Here is a 17,500-nt window from a genome sequence, read left to right as displayed (position 1 = left end):
AGGTCATTGTCGGGGGCTTCAGCTGCTAAGCTGAAATAATAATAATAATAATAATAATAATAATAATAATAATAATAATAATAATAATAATAATAATGCTCCTGACATTATGACGATGAAGATTATACACACACACACACACACACACACACACACACACACACACACACATATATATATATATATATATATATATATATATATATATATATATATATATATATATATATAGAATGAACTCACAATTTAAGAATAAAAAAAATATTCTAAGCTTTCGAAGGGACCATCTCCCCTTCTCTTGTTTTCTGAAAGGGAAGGGAGATGGCCCCTTCGAAAGCTTAGACGAATTTTCTTTCTCGTAAATTGTGAGTTTAGCTTATATATATATATATATATATATATATATATATATATATATATATATATATATATATATATATATATATATATATATATATATATATATATATATATATATATCAGAATATTCAGAGTAGAAAACTACTTTTAGTAAACAAAGCTCGCGATAGATGGCGTTGTTGCAACAAATGCTCAGTTTGCAAAGCTCTCTATAGATGGCGTTGTTGCAACCCCCCCCCCCCCACCCGCAACAAATTCACCAGTCAAGTAAGCATTTCAAGACAGTGCAATAAAATGAACAAACACACAGCTGCAGACTTACAGTGCCTGCTTCTTGTAAAGACTGAAGAACTGATCTTTGGCCTTCTTCACTTCGGGAGTATCTTCGACAGGCAAGTATCTCCTGTAGTCGGTTACGGCCAGCTCAGCTGTGAAGCGGAAAGTGAAGTTAGAGAATCAAAATCTTTATTGTTAGAGTATTTTAACCTAGATAAAACTTTTTCGGTTAATGGATAGTCGATATTAATGTCAAGGATTATTAATATATTTTTCGTTTTTAGATGTAACAAAAAATACTCCGATATAAAAACAAGTTTTTCAGAGTGCATACAAAATTACAAATCCAATAACAAAGATTATATAGGGTTAGATTTAATAAGGAAGTAGAGTTGATATATATATGAATGTTTATCCAAAACAAAAGAAAGGCGATAACATACAGAAATAATTGGAATGGTTTGATAAAGGTAAAAGGGGACACTCGATAAGACAGGAAATTGGCCTACTCTATTATTTGCCCTGAGATATAGTTAACGGGTAGCGTAGGCCTACATTGTTGTCACAAGATTAAGTGTCCATTATTATTTGAGAGAGAGAGAGAGAGAGAGAGAGAGAGAGAGAGAGAGAGAGAGAGAGAGAGAGAGAGAGAGAGAGAGATTAGCCTACTCTATTATTAGTCCTAAAGGGATATATAAAGGGTAAAAGGGTAGGATAACCCTACATTGTTCTTATACGATTAAATGTGTATTATCATTATCATAATTATGAGAGAGAGAGAGAGAGAGAGAGAGAGAGAGAGAGAGAGAGAGAGAGAGAGAGAGAGAGAGAGATTAGCCTACTCTATTATTAGTCCTAAAGGGATATATAAAGGGTAAAAGGGTAGGATAACCCTGCATTGTTCTTATACGATTAAATGTGTATTATCATTATCATAATTATGAGAGAGAGAGAGAGAGAGAGAGAGAGAGAGAGAGAGAGAGAGAGAGAGAGAGAGAGAGAGAGAGATTAGCCTACTCTATTATTTATCCAAAAGGATTGATAATAGGTAAGATGGGTCTACATTGTTCATATAAGGTTGAATGTGTATTATCATTATACTATTATTATTATTAATATCATGAGAGAGAGAGAGAGAGAGAGAGAGAGAGAGAGAGAGAGAGAGAGAGAGAGAGAGAGAGAGATTAGCCTACTCTATTATTTATCCTAAAAAGATTGATAATAGGTAAGATGGGTCTACATTGTTCATATTAGGTTGAATGTGTATTATCATTATACTATTATTATTATTAATATCATGAGAGAGAGAGAGAGAGAGAGAGAGAGAGAGAGAGAGAGAGAGAGAGAGAGAGAGAGAGCTTTCACGTATTTTAAACACCAAATCCTAAGAAACCGACTGGTCATTTAACCCAACATCGTGCCACCTGTTACTTACCCCTATTTCTTGTCCCTGGAGCCACAACTGCCTTGGGCTGGGTCGCCGCTGCGCGCGCAGGGGCTCTGTTCGAGGAGCTAGATTGATGGCGGGTCGTGTAGGTGTAAGCGGCTCCCTCCACCTGCCAACATCCATTCTCCAGAACCAACAACGCCGATGCGACGAACGCCAACACCTGGGGGATAAGAGAATCCCGTTTAATAGATTGCCAATTATATATAGAGCTTGGAATGAATTCATTTTATTTCTTGGAGATATCCAATCTATCTTGTGGATCTTATCTATGTCGTTGTTACATCTGATTTTATTTAAATAAATAACGGTTTTTTTGTTATATTTATTACTAGCTAGATATGTTTTTAATTCTCCCTCGAATGCAAATATATAGAACGTGGAAGAAAGAAATTAAAGAAGAGTTAATTTATGACAATACATTTGCTTCAGTGATATTTTTAGAGCAAGAACTAATACGTTAAAACTAAATATTGTAAATAGACACAATGGAGGGAATGTAAACTGTAATTTTTGTGAAAATGAGGAGGAAGATTTGATACATTTTTTGTTATTTTGCCAGGAATATAGAAAAGAAAGGAATAAAGTAATTGAGCTACAACAACTATACAACGAAGACCCAAAGAAAATAGTAGGATTATCTTTATGTAGTGAAACAAATATAGAAAAGAAAAAAGAAGTATTGAATATAATGTGGAAGAAAAGACAAAACAGTACAAGAAGATAAGCGTTAGAGGCGCCGTTGTAAAGGCTATGCCTCACCCCAGAACCTGAACCTGAACCTGAACCTAAAGGTTTTCTTTTGTTTTCTCAGCTTACAATGATGATGGTCAACAACTCTAAGGGTAGATTTTAAATTTCAGTTATTCAAATTAAGATTAAATAAATTGAACCTTTGTTGAAAAGAAATAGTTTAATTTGGTATATAGACTTTGAAAACAATTTCACACCGTAGCGTTATAATATTTCACAGTAGAGAGTCTGAAAGAACAGGCATATATTTAATCTGAGATATTTCTCGTGTATACATGTATGCACACATTTTCTCTCTCTCTCTCTCTCTCTCTCTCTCTCTCTCTCTCTCTCTCTTTATATATATATATATATATATATATATATATATATATATATATATATATATATATATATATATATATATATACGGATTTTGAGCGAAGCGAAAAATCTATTTTTGGGTGAGATAGCCATGTCGTCCTGATGGAAGTTCCTATAGGGTAGCTTCCTAGGGTATATTACAACTACGGCGATATTCCCAGAGAATTTACCTTAAGGTACCAGAATTCTAACTCCTGGAGCGAGTATCCCTCGTGAAAGGGATATCGCGACATATCAGAGGACGTATTCTAGACACGTCACATGGCAATCTACGACCTGAATAGAGATTCGTCTCGTAGGAGGGAGATTGACGAGATACGAATTCGGGAAAGAAAAAGGGGAGCCGCTCCCAAGGCATCCCTATCCCCCGATTCGTATGCGTGCCTGGCGCCAATCCTGGCGCCATCTGTATTCCTTTTTGCGTAGCTTAACAACTCGGTGTTTTTTCCTGTTTTTCTCGCAAATCTTGGATTTATTCAGCTTTTCATGGCTTCTTCGTCTTCGTTGACCTCGGATAAGTTGAGTATAGTGTCTGTTATGTATAAATGTAGGCTCTTGGTAATTTTGAGTGATTAATAGGATTAATCTTTGATACAAGAGCCGTAGCCTACCAGAGGTGTCCTGGACACTGTCACTCGCTAGGTATAAATTAGTTAGTCAGAGTGACATTCCTGGTTGTTTTGCTTAATAAAATTTAGCTATTTAGCTTTACATAGGATTTCCTTTCGTGCTTAGTATTATTTGGCGAAGTATTCGCCATTCTGGCCTACGCTAGGCCATGTAGCCTAGTCGTTTGGTCCTAGTACTTAATGCATGATTATGGTTTTTCCGAGTGTAATTAAAATTTTATTGTAGCTTTAGGCTATATTTTATACATTTTAGACTGTGTGGAATATTTCCAAGATTGTATACGTGAGAGTTTCGGTGAATTAGGTAATCGATTCTCTTGGTGCCTAGATTAATTGCTTATGGAGCCTTAGTATACTTTATCATACTCCCCGGTTGCTTTCTTTTCTTCGGAGAAGGTATGCAATCCCTTTCCCTCTGTTTAAGCCTTGGGCTTATCCCTAAGTGGTTTTTTCCGAATTTATTTTCGATAAAACTATACTAGGGTGTTACTGTACCTTCCTGTTCCTGCTGAGTCTGGTTCAAAGAGGGACAGAACAACAGAGTTTTTAGTCTGAGTCCGTGTTGTTTGGCTTGGGGCAGAGTCTCCCTCGCTGACCTAACACTTACAAAGGGAGCTGAGCTCCCTTAGGTCACTGTCGAAGGTTTCTGTAGTTATGATTCCTTCTTGTGTGATCGACCAGACTAAGTCCTGTTGCTGTTCTCGGGGAGGATAAATCTTCCCTTGGGAGTTGCAACGCCTTCCTTGCTTTGGTGCTCTGGAAGCTGGCAGGTATTATACTACTGCGCTGGCCCTTTCCCTTAGATCTCCCTTAGGCTAAGACAGAGTTCTTGGCTGCGGGTGATCTGTCACTAAAGCAAGGTTGGCAGGACCCTCTTGTCCCTTCCCCCTCTATCTCCGTAATGGCCTAGCCATTACTGTACTGTACCTTGCCGGCCGGTAGAGCTGGCCGGCAGGGGTATTACTGTACCATATGTCATTCTACTTCTGGACCTAGTATAGGTTGGGATATGGATTGACTAAGCCCATTGCCGGCCGGCAGAGACGCTGGACGGCAAGGGTCTTATGTTTTCGAGTGCTGCCCGGACCTCTCTTGGTCCCTCATCCATGCCTGCCGGCAGAGCCGGACGGCATTGGTCAAGGAAGCCTGAATTAAGTTTCTCCCCTTCCTTATATGCACTCTTTCGGTTGCCGGGCTTGGGGGGTTGTGTACACTCTTATCCCGGCATCCATTCTATTTTCTTCTAGTGCTGTACCTGTCCCGGCAGCCGGCCTATGAGGCCGGCTGCCGGCCTATGAGGCCGGCAGCCGGGCAGGGGTAGTCTTCTGGTTCTTTTGCTGCCGGCTGGCATCGGTCTTGTACCTTTGCCGGCCGGCTTATGTCAGTCCTTGTCTGCCGGTCACCAAGAGTGTGGCCGGCAGCTGGGTACTACCTTGTGTAGTTGCTGGCCGGCAATCATTGCCGGCCAACACTGGCTGTTGCTGGCCGGCAGCTGCTGCCGCCGGCACAGGCATTTGAACCAGAGGGCTGCCGCCCTATAGCTGTTAAGTAGTATACTTTAAAGCTAATTGTGGTGTGTGCCGGCCGGCAAAGGCAGGCCGGCACACATCCTCCTATACTGTACTAGTATTCTTCTGTATAGCATATACAGTAAGAAGAAAACTATAGTAAAAGTTTAGGTACAGCACTGTATCTTCTAACACTATTGTGTTTTCTTACACAGCCCTTTGCTGTTGCCCTCAGACAGGAAGCAGAGTTCTTCCCCGTCTATTATCCAGGATTTTTAAAAATCATTGCCTAGGTGTGAGCTCCACCTGTTTCCTCTGGAAACCTTGCATTGGTTACTCTAGTAGAGATAAACCATTTTTGATTTTATTATCCGGAAGGCTGCAACAATGGGTTGTGAGGGAAACACAAGTGTGTGTCTTTCATTTATGAATTGTTATGCTATAATATGCATATCCAGTGATACATAGTTCACTTGATACTCATGGAAATTTCTTCTCTTTACAGGAGGACCCTCCGAAGTGCGGAAATGTTTTCTGCAATGTCCGCAGCAAGAACCTCTGCGGACATGAGTGTTGTAGGAGACACGCAGCATGCGCTGTCTCCAAGGATGATCTCCAGTATTGGGACCCTCAGGTATGTACTGTATGCACTAACCTGATTACTGAGGCTTTTGATTCCCCTAGAACGGCGGAATCAAGGGATATAGCTAGGGAAAAGCTTCGTACTTGGGTAAGGGGCTTCAAGAAGAATACCTCTGGCCCTTATCTTCCAAGTGAGAAGATGAGGGCGTATCTTTTTCCCCAGGCATCAGCTGAGGCAGTGATTCCCCAGCCTCAAGAGGAGATCCTTCAAGATCAGGTCCAGGTGGACGAGGAAGTCGCAGATGCGATGCAAGACATCCAGTTGTGTGACAGGATGTCTGACCTGGACGATCGTTTGGAAGAAGACCTCCTGGCAGAAGGTCAGGATCAAGTTCAAACCCCGGATGTCGTAGAGGATGAGGTCGACGAGGTGTCGGCTACTCCGGTTCAGATTCCGGAGCCTATCCCCTCAACATCGGCTGGCCTCCCAGTAGAACTGGGACAGGCCCTCTCTTCGATTGTTGGAATGATCCAACAAATGCAGAAGGAGAATCAGGAGAAGGCGGCTGCAATGGAACTGCGTATGCAGTCCCTGGCAGAATCACATGGGCCCCGGAAAAGGCTCAATGTGAAAGACCTTCCCATATGCTCAGATGCTAACCCATGGAGGTATGCTGAGCACATGCCGATGACGACTGGAAAGATCGTCATTTCGGATAAGCTGGGTTCAGTTCCCCTAGAGGAGGTAGAATTCTGGCCCAGCAAGGCATCATATCCGGACTGCTATGTCCGGCTGAGAAAAGAACCAGCTTCAAGGGAGGAGACAGAGCCGAAGGAGGTCATTGTTATGGACCACGCTAAGGCTCAAGCCCTACTTTCATCCTCGATGAAAGAGAGGGGCTTCTCGAATTCGAAGGTAGCTGCATTGAGCAAGAAGCTCCCTTCGTTTGTGTCCTCTCCTGATAGAGCCTTCCCCTTTTTACAGAAAGGGTTTGCGGCTGTCCTAAAGGCAGTCGAGGCCGGCAAGCCTTGCCCCTCCCTGGAGGAGTGTAAACCCTTATCGCTGGCTCTACCTATGGACCACAAAGACTGGAAGGATGTCCATCTAACATTCTCAGTGGGAAAGTTGGAGGCTGATATTGCCGGACGGCAATTCGGCGAGGACCTCCCCAAGCTGTTCGAATCTCTTTTACGAAGAGAGTTCGAGACAAAAGAAAGACTGGCTGCCTCAATGTCTCATCAGACTACTCTCGAGACGATGGCAAGTGACCCTAAGGTCCATGAAATGTTCATGGTAGTGGCTAAGTCTCACTTAGCCACAGTGACGAAGGACCTTTATAACTTCGTCAAGGCAAGGAGAGCTTGCAGGGAGTTCGTGTTCACCGGGGCTTCGGTGAGACACGAGCCAAGGAAGTTAATCTCCTCCAACATTTGGGGAAAAGACCTTTTCCCTACCGATGTGGTCAATGAGGTTGTTGATAAGGCCGCCGTGGAGAATAGAAATCTTCTCCAGAAGTGGGGCCTGGCTATCAAAAGAAAATCTTCCCCGGATGAGGGTCCTCAACCAAAGAGGAAGAATATGAAGACTAGGCTACCATCTCGGCCAGCCAAGCCTTATAGACAGCAACAGCAACTGCAATTGCCTTTGCCTCCAGTGCCCCAGATGGTGGCACAAACCCCGACTGCCTTTCACTGGGTACCCCAGGCGGTGCCAGGTCAGTCAACCACATTCGCCCCAACGTTCGAAGGACAGTCTTCTTCCTTTCGTGCAAAACCTAGAGGAGCAGCCAGAGGCTCGTCTAGGCGCCCCTCAAGGGGAAGGGGATTCAGAGGTGGTCGTGGTCAGGGAGGCAAGACCTCAGGACGGCAGTCCAAGTGAAATGATACCGGTAGGAGGGAGACTGATGAAATTTTGGGATCGCTGGACCTTCGATCCCTGGGCCCAAAGCCTACTCAAGAATGGACTGGGTTGGAGCTGGTACAGCACTCCACCCCCATGCCTTCGGTTTTTCCAACACTCCACCCCCATTTTGGAGGAGTACGTTCAAGAACTGTTGGAGAAAAATGTGATCCGAAAGGTGAAGTCCATCAAATTCCAAGGGAGGCTGTTTTGTGTTCCCAAGAAAGACTCGGAAAAGCTCAGAGTCATTCTGGACTTGTCACCACTCAACAAGTTCATAGTGAATTGCAAATTCAAGATGCTAACACTGCAACACATAAGGACCTTACTGCCCAAGAGGGCATACTCAGTCTCTATAGACTTGTCAGACGCCTATTGGCACATTCCAATCAGCCGTCGACTCTCCCCCTACCTAGGGTTCAGGCTACAACGAAAACTGTACGCCTTCAGAGCCATGCCATTCGGGCTAAACATAGCCCCAAGGATTTTCACGAAGCTTGCGAGCGCAGCTCTCAAACAATTACGCCTAAAGGGAATTCAGGTAGTAGCCTACCTGGACGACTGGCTGGTGTGGGCAGCATCCGAGACCGAATGCTTGCAAGCTTCCAGTCAGGTGATCCAGTTCCTAGAGTACCTAGGCTTCAAGATCAACAAGAAAAAGTCTCGACTTTCTCCATCCCAAAAGTTCCAGTGGCTGGGAATCCACTGGGACCTTTTGTCACACAGTTTCTCCATCCCAATGAAGAAAAGGAAGGAGATAGCGGGCTCTGTCAAGAGACTTCTAGATTCCGAAAGGATATCAAGACGCGAACAGGAGAGGGTACTAGGCTCTCTCCAGTTTGCTTCAGTGACAGACCCAGTGCTAAGAGCACAGCTAAAGGATGCAACCGGAGTTTGGAGAAGGTATGCATCAAACGCGCGAAGAGACCTGAGAAGACCAGTGCCGCCTCGGCTACGTACTCTTCTCAGACCTTGGTCCCAAGCCAGACATCTAAAGAAGTCTGTTCTTCTTTAGCCACCTCCCCCGTCGTTGACGATTCACTCAGACGCCTCAAAGGAGGGATGGGGAGGTCACTCTCATCGGAAAAAAGTCCAGGGGACTTGGTCCAAGCTATTCAGGACCTTTCATATAAACTTTCTAGAAGCTATGGCAGTGCTCCTTACCTTAAAGAAAGTCTCCCCGCGTCACTCGATCCACATAAGATTGGTGACAGACAGCGAGGTGGTTGTGAGATGCTTGAATCGACAAGGGTCGAGGTCACCACCTCTCAACCAAGTGATGTTAGCCATTTTCCGATTGGCGGAAAAGAAGAAGTGGTACCTGTCGGCAGTTCACCTTCAAGGAGTCCGCAATGTGACAGCGGACGCTCTATCCAGGTTCACACCGATAGAGTCGGAATGGTCCTTAGACGCAGGATCATTTTCCTTCATTCTCAATCAAGTCCCAGAACTGCAAATAGACCTCTTTGCAACGAAAGACAACAAGAAGTTGCCCCTGTACGTGTCCCCGTACGAGGACCCCTTAGCGGAAGCAGTGGACGCAATGTCCCTCGACTGGAACAGATGGTCCAGGATTTATCTGTTCCCTCCTCACAACCTTCTGTTGAGGGTCCTCAACAAACTGAGATCCTTCAAGGGGGTAGCGGCAATAGTGGCCCACAAGTGGGCGAACAGCATGTGGTTCCCCTTGGCGTTGGAACTACAGATGAAGTTCGTGCCGCTACCACATCCAGTTCTGACCCAGCGAGTCCAGAAGTCGACTGTCTGCGCTTCATTACAGAAAACCCAGACCCTGCAGCTCATGATTTTCTCGCCCTAGCGGTGAGAAAGCGCTTCGGGATTTCGAAAGCCAGCATAGACTTCCTAGAGGAATACAAGTGCAAATCGACTAGAAGGCAATATGAGTCATCTTGGAGAAAATGGGTGGCCTTTGTAAAGGCAAAGAATCCGCAGGAGATCTCAACAGATTTCTGCTTATCTTTCTTCATCTATCTCCATGGCCAAGGATTGGCAGCTAACACGATTTCAGTGTGTAAATCGGCTTTGATGAGACCCATTTTATTTGCCTTCCAGATCGACCTAGGTAACGAGATCTTTAATAAAGTTCCGAAAGCCTGCGCTAGGCTCAGACCTTCAGCACCTCCAAAGCCCATCTCATGGTCTTTAGACAAAGTTCTTCATTTCGCCTCCTTGTTGAGCAATGAAGAATGTGCGTTAAAGGATTTGACGCAAAAAGTTATTTTCCTATTTGCACTCGCGTCCGGGGCCAGGGTTAGTGAGATCGTAGCCCTCTCGAGAGAGGCAGGTCGTGTTCAGTTCCTGGATGGGGGGGAGCTGAACCTGTTTCCGGATCCTACGTTTCTCGCCAAGAATGAGTTACCCACCAACAGGTGGGGGTCCCTGGAGAATCTGTCCTCTGAAAGAAGATGCATCTCTATGTCCAGTAGAATGCCTAAAGGTCTATCTTCGTAGAACTTCAGACTTTCAAGGGTAGTCAACTATTCAGGGGAGAAACATCAGGCTCAAATTTATCTCTGAATCAACTCAGAGCGAAAATGACATATTTTATTCGCAGAGCGGATCCTGACAGTACACCCGCAGGGTCACGATCCGAGGAAAGTTGCCTCATCCCTAAATTTCTTTAATTGTATGGATTTTGAACATCTCCGTTCATACACGGGCTGGAAGTCTTCCAGGGTGTTCTTTCGCCACTATTGCGAAGCAAGTAGAGGAACTTAAGAGATCTGTGGTAGCAGTGGGTCGTGTAGTTAACCCTACTGTTTAACTCTGCGAGGAACAGTGGTCTTAATTGGGACGATTAAGTCCAGGGTGAGTGTGTAGGTACATACTGTACTACAAACTAAATGAGGGCACCAAGTGCCCATATAGACAGTTCCTTCCTTCAAAGGTGAACCTTGCATAAGTTCAGACATGTGTGCCAAGCGTTTCTAACGCTAATGTGATTGATTTGTAATACAGATTTTTTATGACTTGATACCTTGGTATCTCATTAAAGTGGTGTTTAATGGTTTTTCTTTCAGATAAACAAGTTCTGTTTACTATCATACTTATGCTTAAAGTTTTGGGTTACCCTCTTTTATATAAATATATATATTTGTTGTTAACCTGTCTGTTTATTATCTGTCAATAAACTTGTTCTTGAGAACCTTGCGTCTCTTCACCTGTGTCAATTTATTGGTATAATTGAGCATTTAATTCTATGTATCTTATCTGGGATAATTCTGATAGAATTGTTCTGTTTTGCAAGCTATGTTGCATTGGTTTATGTAAGTCCCCTAATGGGAGGACTCCGTCCCATAAAGGGACGAGGGCGGTTTTATTAGTTTCTTCCTATGCGGATATAAACCTTTGTCCAATACAAGTATTGTGCGGATGACTGGTCAATATATTGACGCAGTGGTTCTATACAAACTATGCTTTACTTAATATAGGGCGAGACCACTATATTAGCTTGCCTGGTATTCATACATAGATATATGTACTCTTCGAGACTTTCCAGAGTCTAGTAGGACTCTTCCCTGTAGGGGGCAGGAAGCTCTAACATAGTTTATAGTTAGTTGAAAAGATGTATAACGGTAACATCTTAGGTCTCTAGGTCTAGTCGACCGGGAATAAATATCTCCGGGGAGTACGGCACGTTCTGAGAATCCACAGATACAGTAATGCTCTGGTACACTTCCATCAGGACGACATGGCTTGAGCCCAAAAAACGGATTTTGAGCGAAGCGAAAAATCTATTTTTGGGTGAGATAGCCATGTCGTCCTGATGGACCCGCCCTTTGCCTTTCTAAGAAAGGGCTGTTGGACCCCTCCCTACATACAGTATCTGTAGCACCTCGTGTACGCTACAAGGAATACAGATGGCGCCAGGATTGGCGCCAGGCACGCATACGAATCGGGGGATAGGGATGCCTTGGGAGCGGCTCCCCTTTTTCTTTCCCCGAATTCGTATCTCGTCAATCTCCCTCCTACGAGACGAATCTCTATTCAGGTCGTAGATTGCCATGTGACGTGTCTAGAATACGTCCTTCTGATATGTCGCGATATCCCTTTCACGAGGGATACTCGCTCCAGGAGTTAGAATTCTGGTACCTTAAGGTAAATTCTCTGGAATATCGCCGTAGTTGTAATATACCCTAGGAAGCTACCCTATAGGAACTTCCATCAGGACGACATGGCTATCTCACCCAAAAATAGATTTTTCGCTTCGCTCAAAATCCGTTATATATATATATATATATATATACAGTATATATATACACATTCATATATTATATATATATACAAATATATATATATATATATATACACATATATACATACATATATATAATATATATATATGTGTGTGTGTGTGTGTGTATGTACGTATCTGTGTGTTTGTGTGTGTGCGTGTGTGGGGCAATGTAGTATGTAAGAGAGAGAGAGAGAGAGAGAGAGAGAGAGAGAGAGAGAAATGTACAAGAGATATGGATAAAAAACAAAAGTGTTTTTATGACCCATATCCTCAGCAATTAGGAAAAAAAAACACAGTAAAAAACAATTAAACAAGTAAATACAAAACACCATAACAAAACCACAAGGACGATTATATGACAAAAAGAAAAAGAAAAAAAACTGAATAAGCAATCATACAAAAACAAGCTCAAAGTGTATTTTGATAACAAAGGCGTAGAATTACTACAAATCTCCTGTTGACCTATATCGGAGAGGTCAGTGCATGGAATTATCTGTGCGGCTTCCATGTATTGTTAAAGTTTTGAAAAAAAAAAAGATTCTTTAAAGTATCATATGAAAATCTTAATACAACGTTAGTGAATTCGATGATTGGAGTTGTGTTTGTTTGGATTTTTAATTACACTTACTCTGTTATATTGATGTTAGATTTGATACGCCAATTTTATTGAGTGACATCGCGTTCGTGAAAAACACACATACATACATACATATACACACACACATATATATATACATATATATATATATATATGTGTGTGTGTGTGTGTGTATATATATATATATATACTACTGTATATATTTATATATTGATATATATATACTGTATATATATATATATATATATACTGTATATACTGTATATATAGTATATATATATATATGTATATGCATATATACAGTACACATATACATACTGTATATATGTATATATACAGTATATATATATATATATATATATATACATATATATATATATATATATATATTTATTTACTGTATATATATGTGTGTGTTCATATATGTATATACAGTATATATATATATATATATACATACATATATATATATATATATACATACTGTATGTATATATATGCAGTATACATATACAGTATATATATATATATATATATTCTGTATGCAGTGTATCGTATTTTTGAAAAGATGAAGTTCGCATGTCGTGTAACATTAAGTTTATTCAGATTAAATGTCCAAGTTAAGCTTAACAGTTTTAATAGAGTGAAGGAAATGAAAAAATATTGTTTTTTTTTTTTTTTTTTTTTTTTTTGCTATTTACTACAAGAATAAGAAGCTTAGTATGATAGGAAAGTGGTGCGTAGATGAGAGAGAGAGAGAGAGAGAGAGAGAGAGAGAGAGAGACCGTTCAATACTTTTATTGAGATAAGTAATATGAAAGGAAAAGTAGCTAAGATTAATTCAAGAGAGAGAGAGAGAGAGAGAGAGAGAGAGAGAACGTTCAATACTTTTATTGAGATAAGTAATATGAAAGGAAAAGTAGCTAAGATTAATTCAAGAGAGAGAGAGGAGAGAGAGAGAAGAGAGAGAGAGAACGTTCAATACTTTTATTGAGAATAAGTAATATGAAAGGAAAAGTAGCTAAGATGTATTCAAGAGAGAGAGAGAGAGAGAGAGAGAGAGAGAGTTCAATACTTTTATTGAGATAAGTAATATGAAAGGAAAAGTAGCTAAGATTTATTCGAGAGAGAGAGAGAGAGAGAGAGAGAGAGAGAGAGAGAGATTACTTTTGAGAAAATAAAGAGAAAGGAAAACTGTGTTTTTAATTAAAAATTGTTTCTTGAGAGAGAGAGAGAGAGAGAGAGAGAGAGAGAGAGAGAGAGAGTTCAATACTTTTATTGAGATAAGTAATATGAAAGGAAAAGTAGCTAAGATTTATTAGAGAGAGAGAGAGAGAGAGAGAGAGAGAGAGAGGGAGAGAGAGAGAGAGAGAGAGAGAGAGAGATAGAAATTACTTTTGAGAAAATAAAGAGAAAGGAAAACTGTGGTTTTTAATTAAAATTTGTTTCTTGAGAGAGAGAGAGAGAGAGAGAGAGAGAGAGAGAGAGCATTATCTGAAAAAAAACATACAACATCACATTACATCATCTTGAATGTGTTGTTACATAGCCCCTTGTATCTACCAAAAAAAAAAAAAAAAAAAAAAAAAAAGTCGACTCTACAAGGTCGTAAGTGTTGAAAATGCCAAGGACGTAAGGACTCCCTGAATTTAATGATGACATACAGTATTGTATTTATTGTATTTCATCTATTTACAGGCAGTAAGGACGCTAGGGATATAAATAGGGAACAATGCCCACTCTTCAACTGTATGGCAAAGGATATCAAATGAGATTAAATGATTTAATGATCGATGGTAATTAAGACAATTGATGATTGTTGATGATTATTCAAGCTAGCTCAGGTGACTGTAGTTGTTGTTTGTCCTGTCATTATTGATGTTGATTGATCGTGATGAGGCATAACAAGTTTGGAAATGATTACGCGGACCGTAGGGGGTTTATAAGAGCGTCAGCGAGAGAGAGAGAGAGAGAGAGAGAGAGAGAGAGAGGAAAAGAAGAAAAAAATCAGATGAAGTATAACTGGTTTAATTACAAGATAATTCTTGCAAGAGAGAGAAGAGAGAGAGAGAGAGAGAGAGAGAGAGACGTCACTTTTGAGAAAATAAAGAGAGCAAGAAAATACAGATTTTTAATTACAAAATGTTTCTTGAGAGAGAGAGAGAGAGAGAGAGAGAGAGAGAGAGAGAGAGTAACTCCAAGCTCCGTATTATAATGAGACATTCCAATTTATATCTTCGACTGACGTCAACGGCGCCATTATCAATAATATCACAATAGGTGGGAGTAGAAGAACTCCAACGGGGGCAATTGAAATCAAGATCTTAGCTTAGGGCAACGTCCCAACGACTAGTTTTTGTTCGCGATTGTCACCTTGAAGCGTTTTTGCCTCCCACTTTTGCTTTTATACTTCGCCAACGATAAAAATGAGAGTGTTCCTGTGGGGATTTATACGTGCGAACGGTCGTCGAACCCGGTTGTCGAACCTGCTTCTCAAATGGTTCGAAGAGGTGGAGTCAGCCACAAATGCATAAGGTTTGTGGACAATTTAGCCCCGCCCACAAAAGTTAGGGGAGAATAAACTCTCTTCGAACGTGTTCGATAAACTAATACCACTTTATACACGTTTGAACATTCCATCAAACACTCGTCTGTCGAACCGTATTTGACCGTTCAAACTCGCATTTTACATTCAAATCGCCGAAGGTAAACCAAGAGGCGGATTTTCCGTCTTTTTTTTTTTTTTTTTTTTTTTTTTTTTTTTTTTTTTTTTTTTTTTGCGTCCAATTACCAAGACAGAATTATCATTGACTCAGAACCTGGCAAATTGGTAAAGTTCACATGTCCATCCCGCTTCTTTCTTTCTTCTTTTTTCTCATCTTTTTTATCAATCTTTTGGTCTCGTTTTTCTGTATCACGTTTTCGTGCCTGGATGATTTATACAGTTCCAAAATAGAAAATATCATTAACTCAGAGATTTCTTTTAAAAGATGGAAAATCACCTGATCCATTCAGCTTCCTTCTCTCTCTTAAATCTTTATCGACTTTTTCCTAAAATTCACCAAAAAATCATTTGATTATATATGTTGATTCGCTATTTGATTTTGATTTTCATCTTTTACAAAAAAAATCGTGTTTTCTCTGAGATTTCTTTTACCAACGGTAGTAGCTTGGCCAGGGCACCAGCCACCCGTTGAGATATTACCGCTGGAGAGTTATGGGATCTTTTGACTGGTCAGACAGTAGTACATTAGATTTTTCTCTCTGGTTACGGTTCATTTTCTCTTTGCCTACACACACACACACACACACACACACCAAATAGTCTGGCCTATTCCTTACATATTCTCCTGTGTCCTCATACACCTGACAACACTGAGATTACCAAATAATTCTTCTTACTACACTGTAATTGTTAAGTGGCCACTTTCCTCTTGTAAGGGTATAAAAAACTCTAACTATGATAAACAGCTCTTCTAGGAGAAGGACACTCCAAAATCAAACCTTTGTTCTCTAATCTTGGGGTAGTGCCATAGCCTCTGTACCATGGTGTTCCACTGTCTTGGGTTAGAGTTCTCTTGCTTGAGGGTACACTCGGGCACACTTTTTCTATCTTATTTCTCTTTCCTCTTGTTTTGTTAAGGTTTTTTGTAGTTTATATAGGAAATATATATATTTTAATGTTACTGGTTCTTAAAATTTGTATTTTTCCTTGTTTCCTTTCCTCACTGGGCTATTTTCCCTGTTGGGGCCCCTGGGCTTATAGCATCCTGCTTTTTCAACTAGGGTTGTAGCTTAGCAAGTAATATTAATAATAATTTCCAAGCAATGAAGATTTTCGGTAAAGTAGGGAAAAGCTATATTTGTATATTTCCATTTTTCCTCCGAAGATTTGCATTTTCCAATCGATTTTGATGTTTGCCAAAAGGAGAACTATTCATCAAAATGAAAGGAAGATAAGAATGAAATAGGGCCAACCAATGAATAACTTTGTATAATTTTGTTGGCATTTCACTCAAATTGATGAATGTATATAAATACTACTTCAGCGATAAACTCTTACTTCAAAATTGCAAAATATCAGAATCATTCGTTCTTATAAATACTGCATCAGTGATAAACTCGTTTCAAAATTGCAAAATATCAGAATCATTTGTTCATATAAATACTGCTTCAGTGATAAACTCTTGTTCCAAAATTGCAAATATCAGAATCATTCGTTCTTATAAATACTGCTTCAGTGATAAACTTTTGTTTCAAAATTGCAAAATATCAGAATCATTTGTTCATATAAATACTGCTTCAGTGATAAACTCGTTTCAAAATTGCAAAATATCAGAATCATTTGTTCATATAAATACTGCTTCAGTGATAAACTCTTACTTCAAAATTGCAAAATATCAGAATCATTTGTTCTTATAAATATTGCTTTAGCGATAAACTCTTGTTCCAAAATTGCAAAATATCAGAATCATTTGTTCTTATAAATATTGCTTCAGTGATAAACTCTTACTTTAAAATTGCCAAATATCAGAATCATTTGTTCTTATAAATACTGCTTCAGCGATAAACTCTTACTTCAAAATTGCAAACTATCAGAATCATTTGTTCATATAAATACTGCTTCAGCGATATACTCTTGTTTCCAAATTGCAAAATATCAGAATCATTTGTTCTTATAAATACTGTTTCAGTGATAAACTCTTGTTTCAAAATTGCAAAATATCAGAATCATTTGTTCTTATAAATACTGCTTCAGTGATAAACTCTTGTTTCAAAATTGCAAAATATCAGAATCATTTGTTCTTATAAATACTGTTTTAGTG

At 40.2% G+C, this 17,500-nt stretch overlaps 2 protein-coding genes across 2 annotated transcripts in view; one reads left to right on the top strand and one right to left on the bottom strand.

Annotated features, from left to right (window-relative positions):
• The window catches only part of LOC137657634 (YTH domain-containing protein 1-like), a 165,040-nt gene that overhangs the window by 131,073 nt on the left and 16,467 nt on the right, over positions 1-17,500 (top strand). The gene's annotated exons all lie outside the window — the stretch shown is intronic.
• Positions 1-17,500, bottom strand: part of LOC137657971 (YTH domain-containing protein 1-like) — a 25,543-nt gene that overhangs the window by 675 nt on the left and 7,368 nt on the right. The window contains exons 2-4 of the mRNA XM_068392692.1: positions 2,072-2,246; positions 683-788; positions 1-30 (exon numbers count right to left, since the gene is read on the bottom strand). The exon at positions 1-30 is cut by the window's left edge and continues 675 nt beyond it. Of these exons, the coding sequence (XP_068248793.1) occupies positions 1-30; positions 683-788; positions 2,072-2,246 (311 nt within the window). The remainder of the gene's footprint in view (positions 31-682; positions 789-2,071; positions 2,247-17,500) is intronic.

The sequence above is a fragment of the Palaemon carinicauda genome, chromosome 18, assembly GCF_036898095.1.
Source record: "Palaemon carinicauda isolate YSFRI2023 chromosome 18, ASM3689809v2, whole genome shotgun sequence".
NCBI lineage: Eukaryota > Metazoa > Arthropoda > Malacostraca > Decapoda > Palaemonidae > Palaemon > Palaemon carinicauda.
This window is presented reverse-complemented; position numbering and strand designations above follow the sequence as displayed.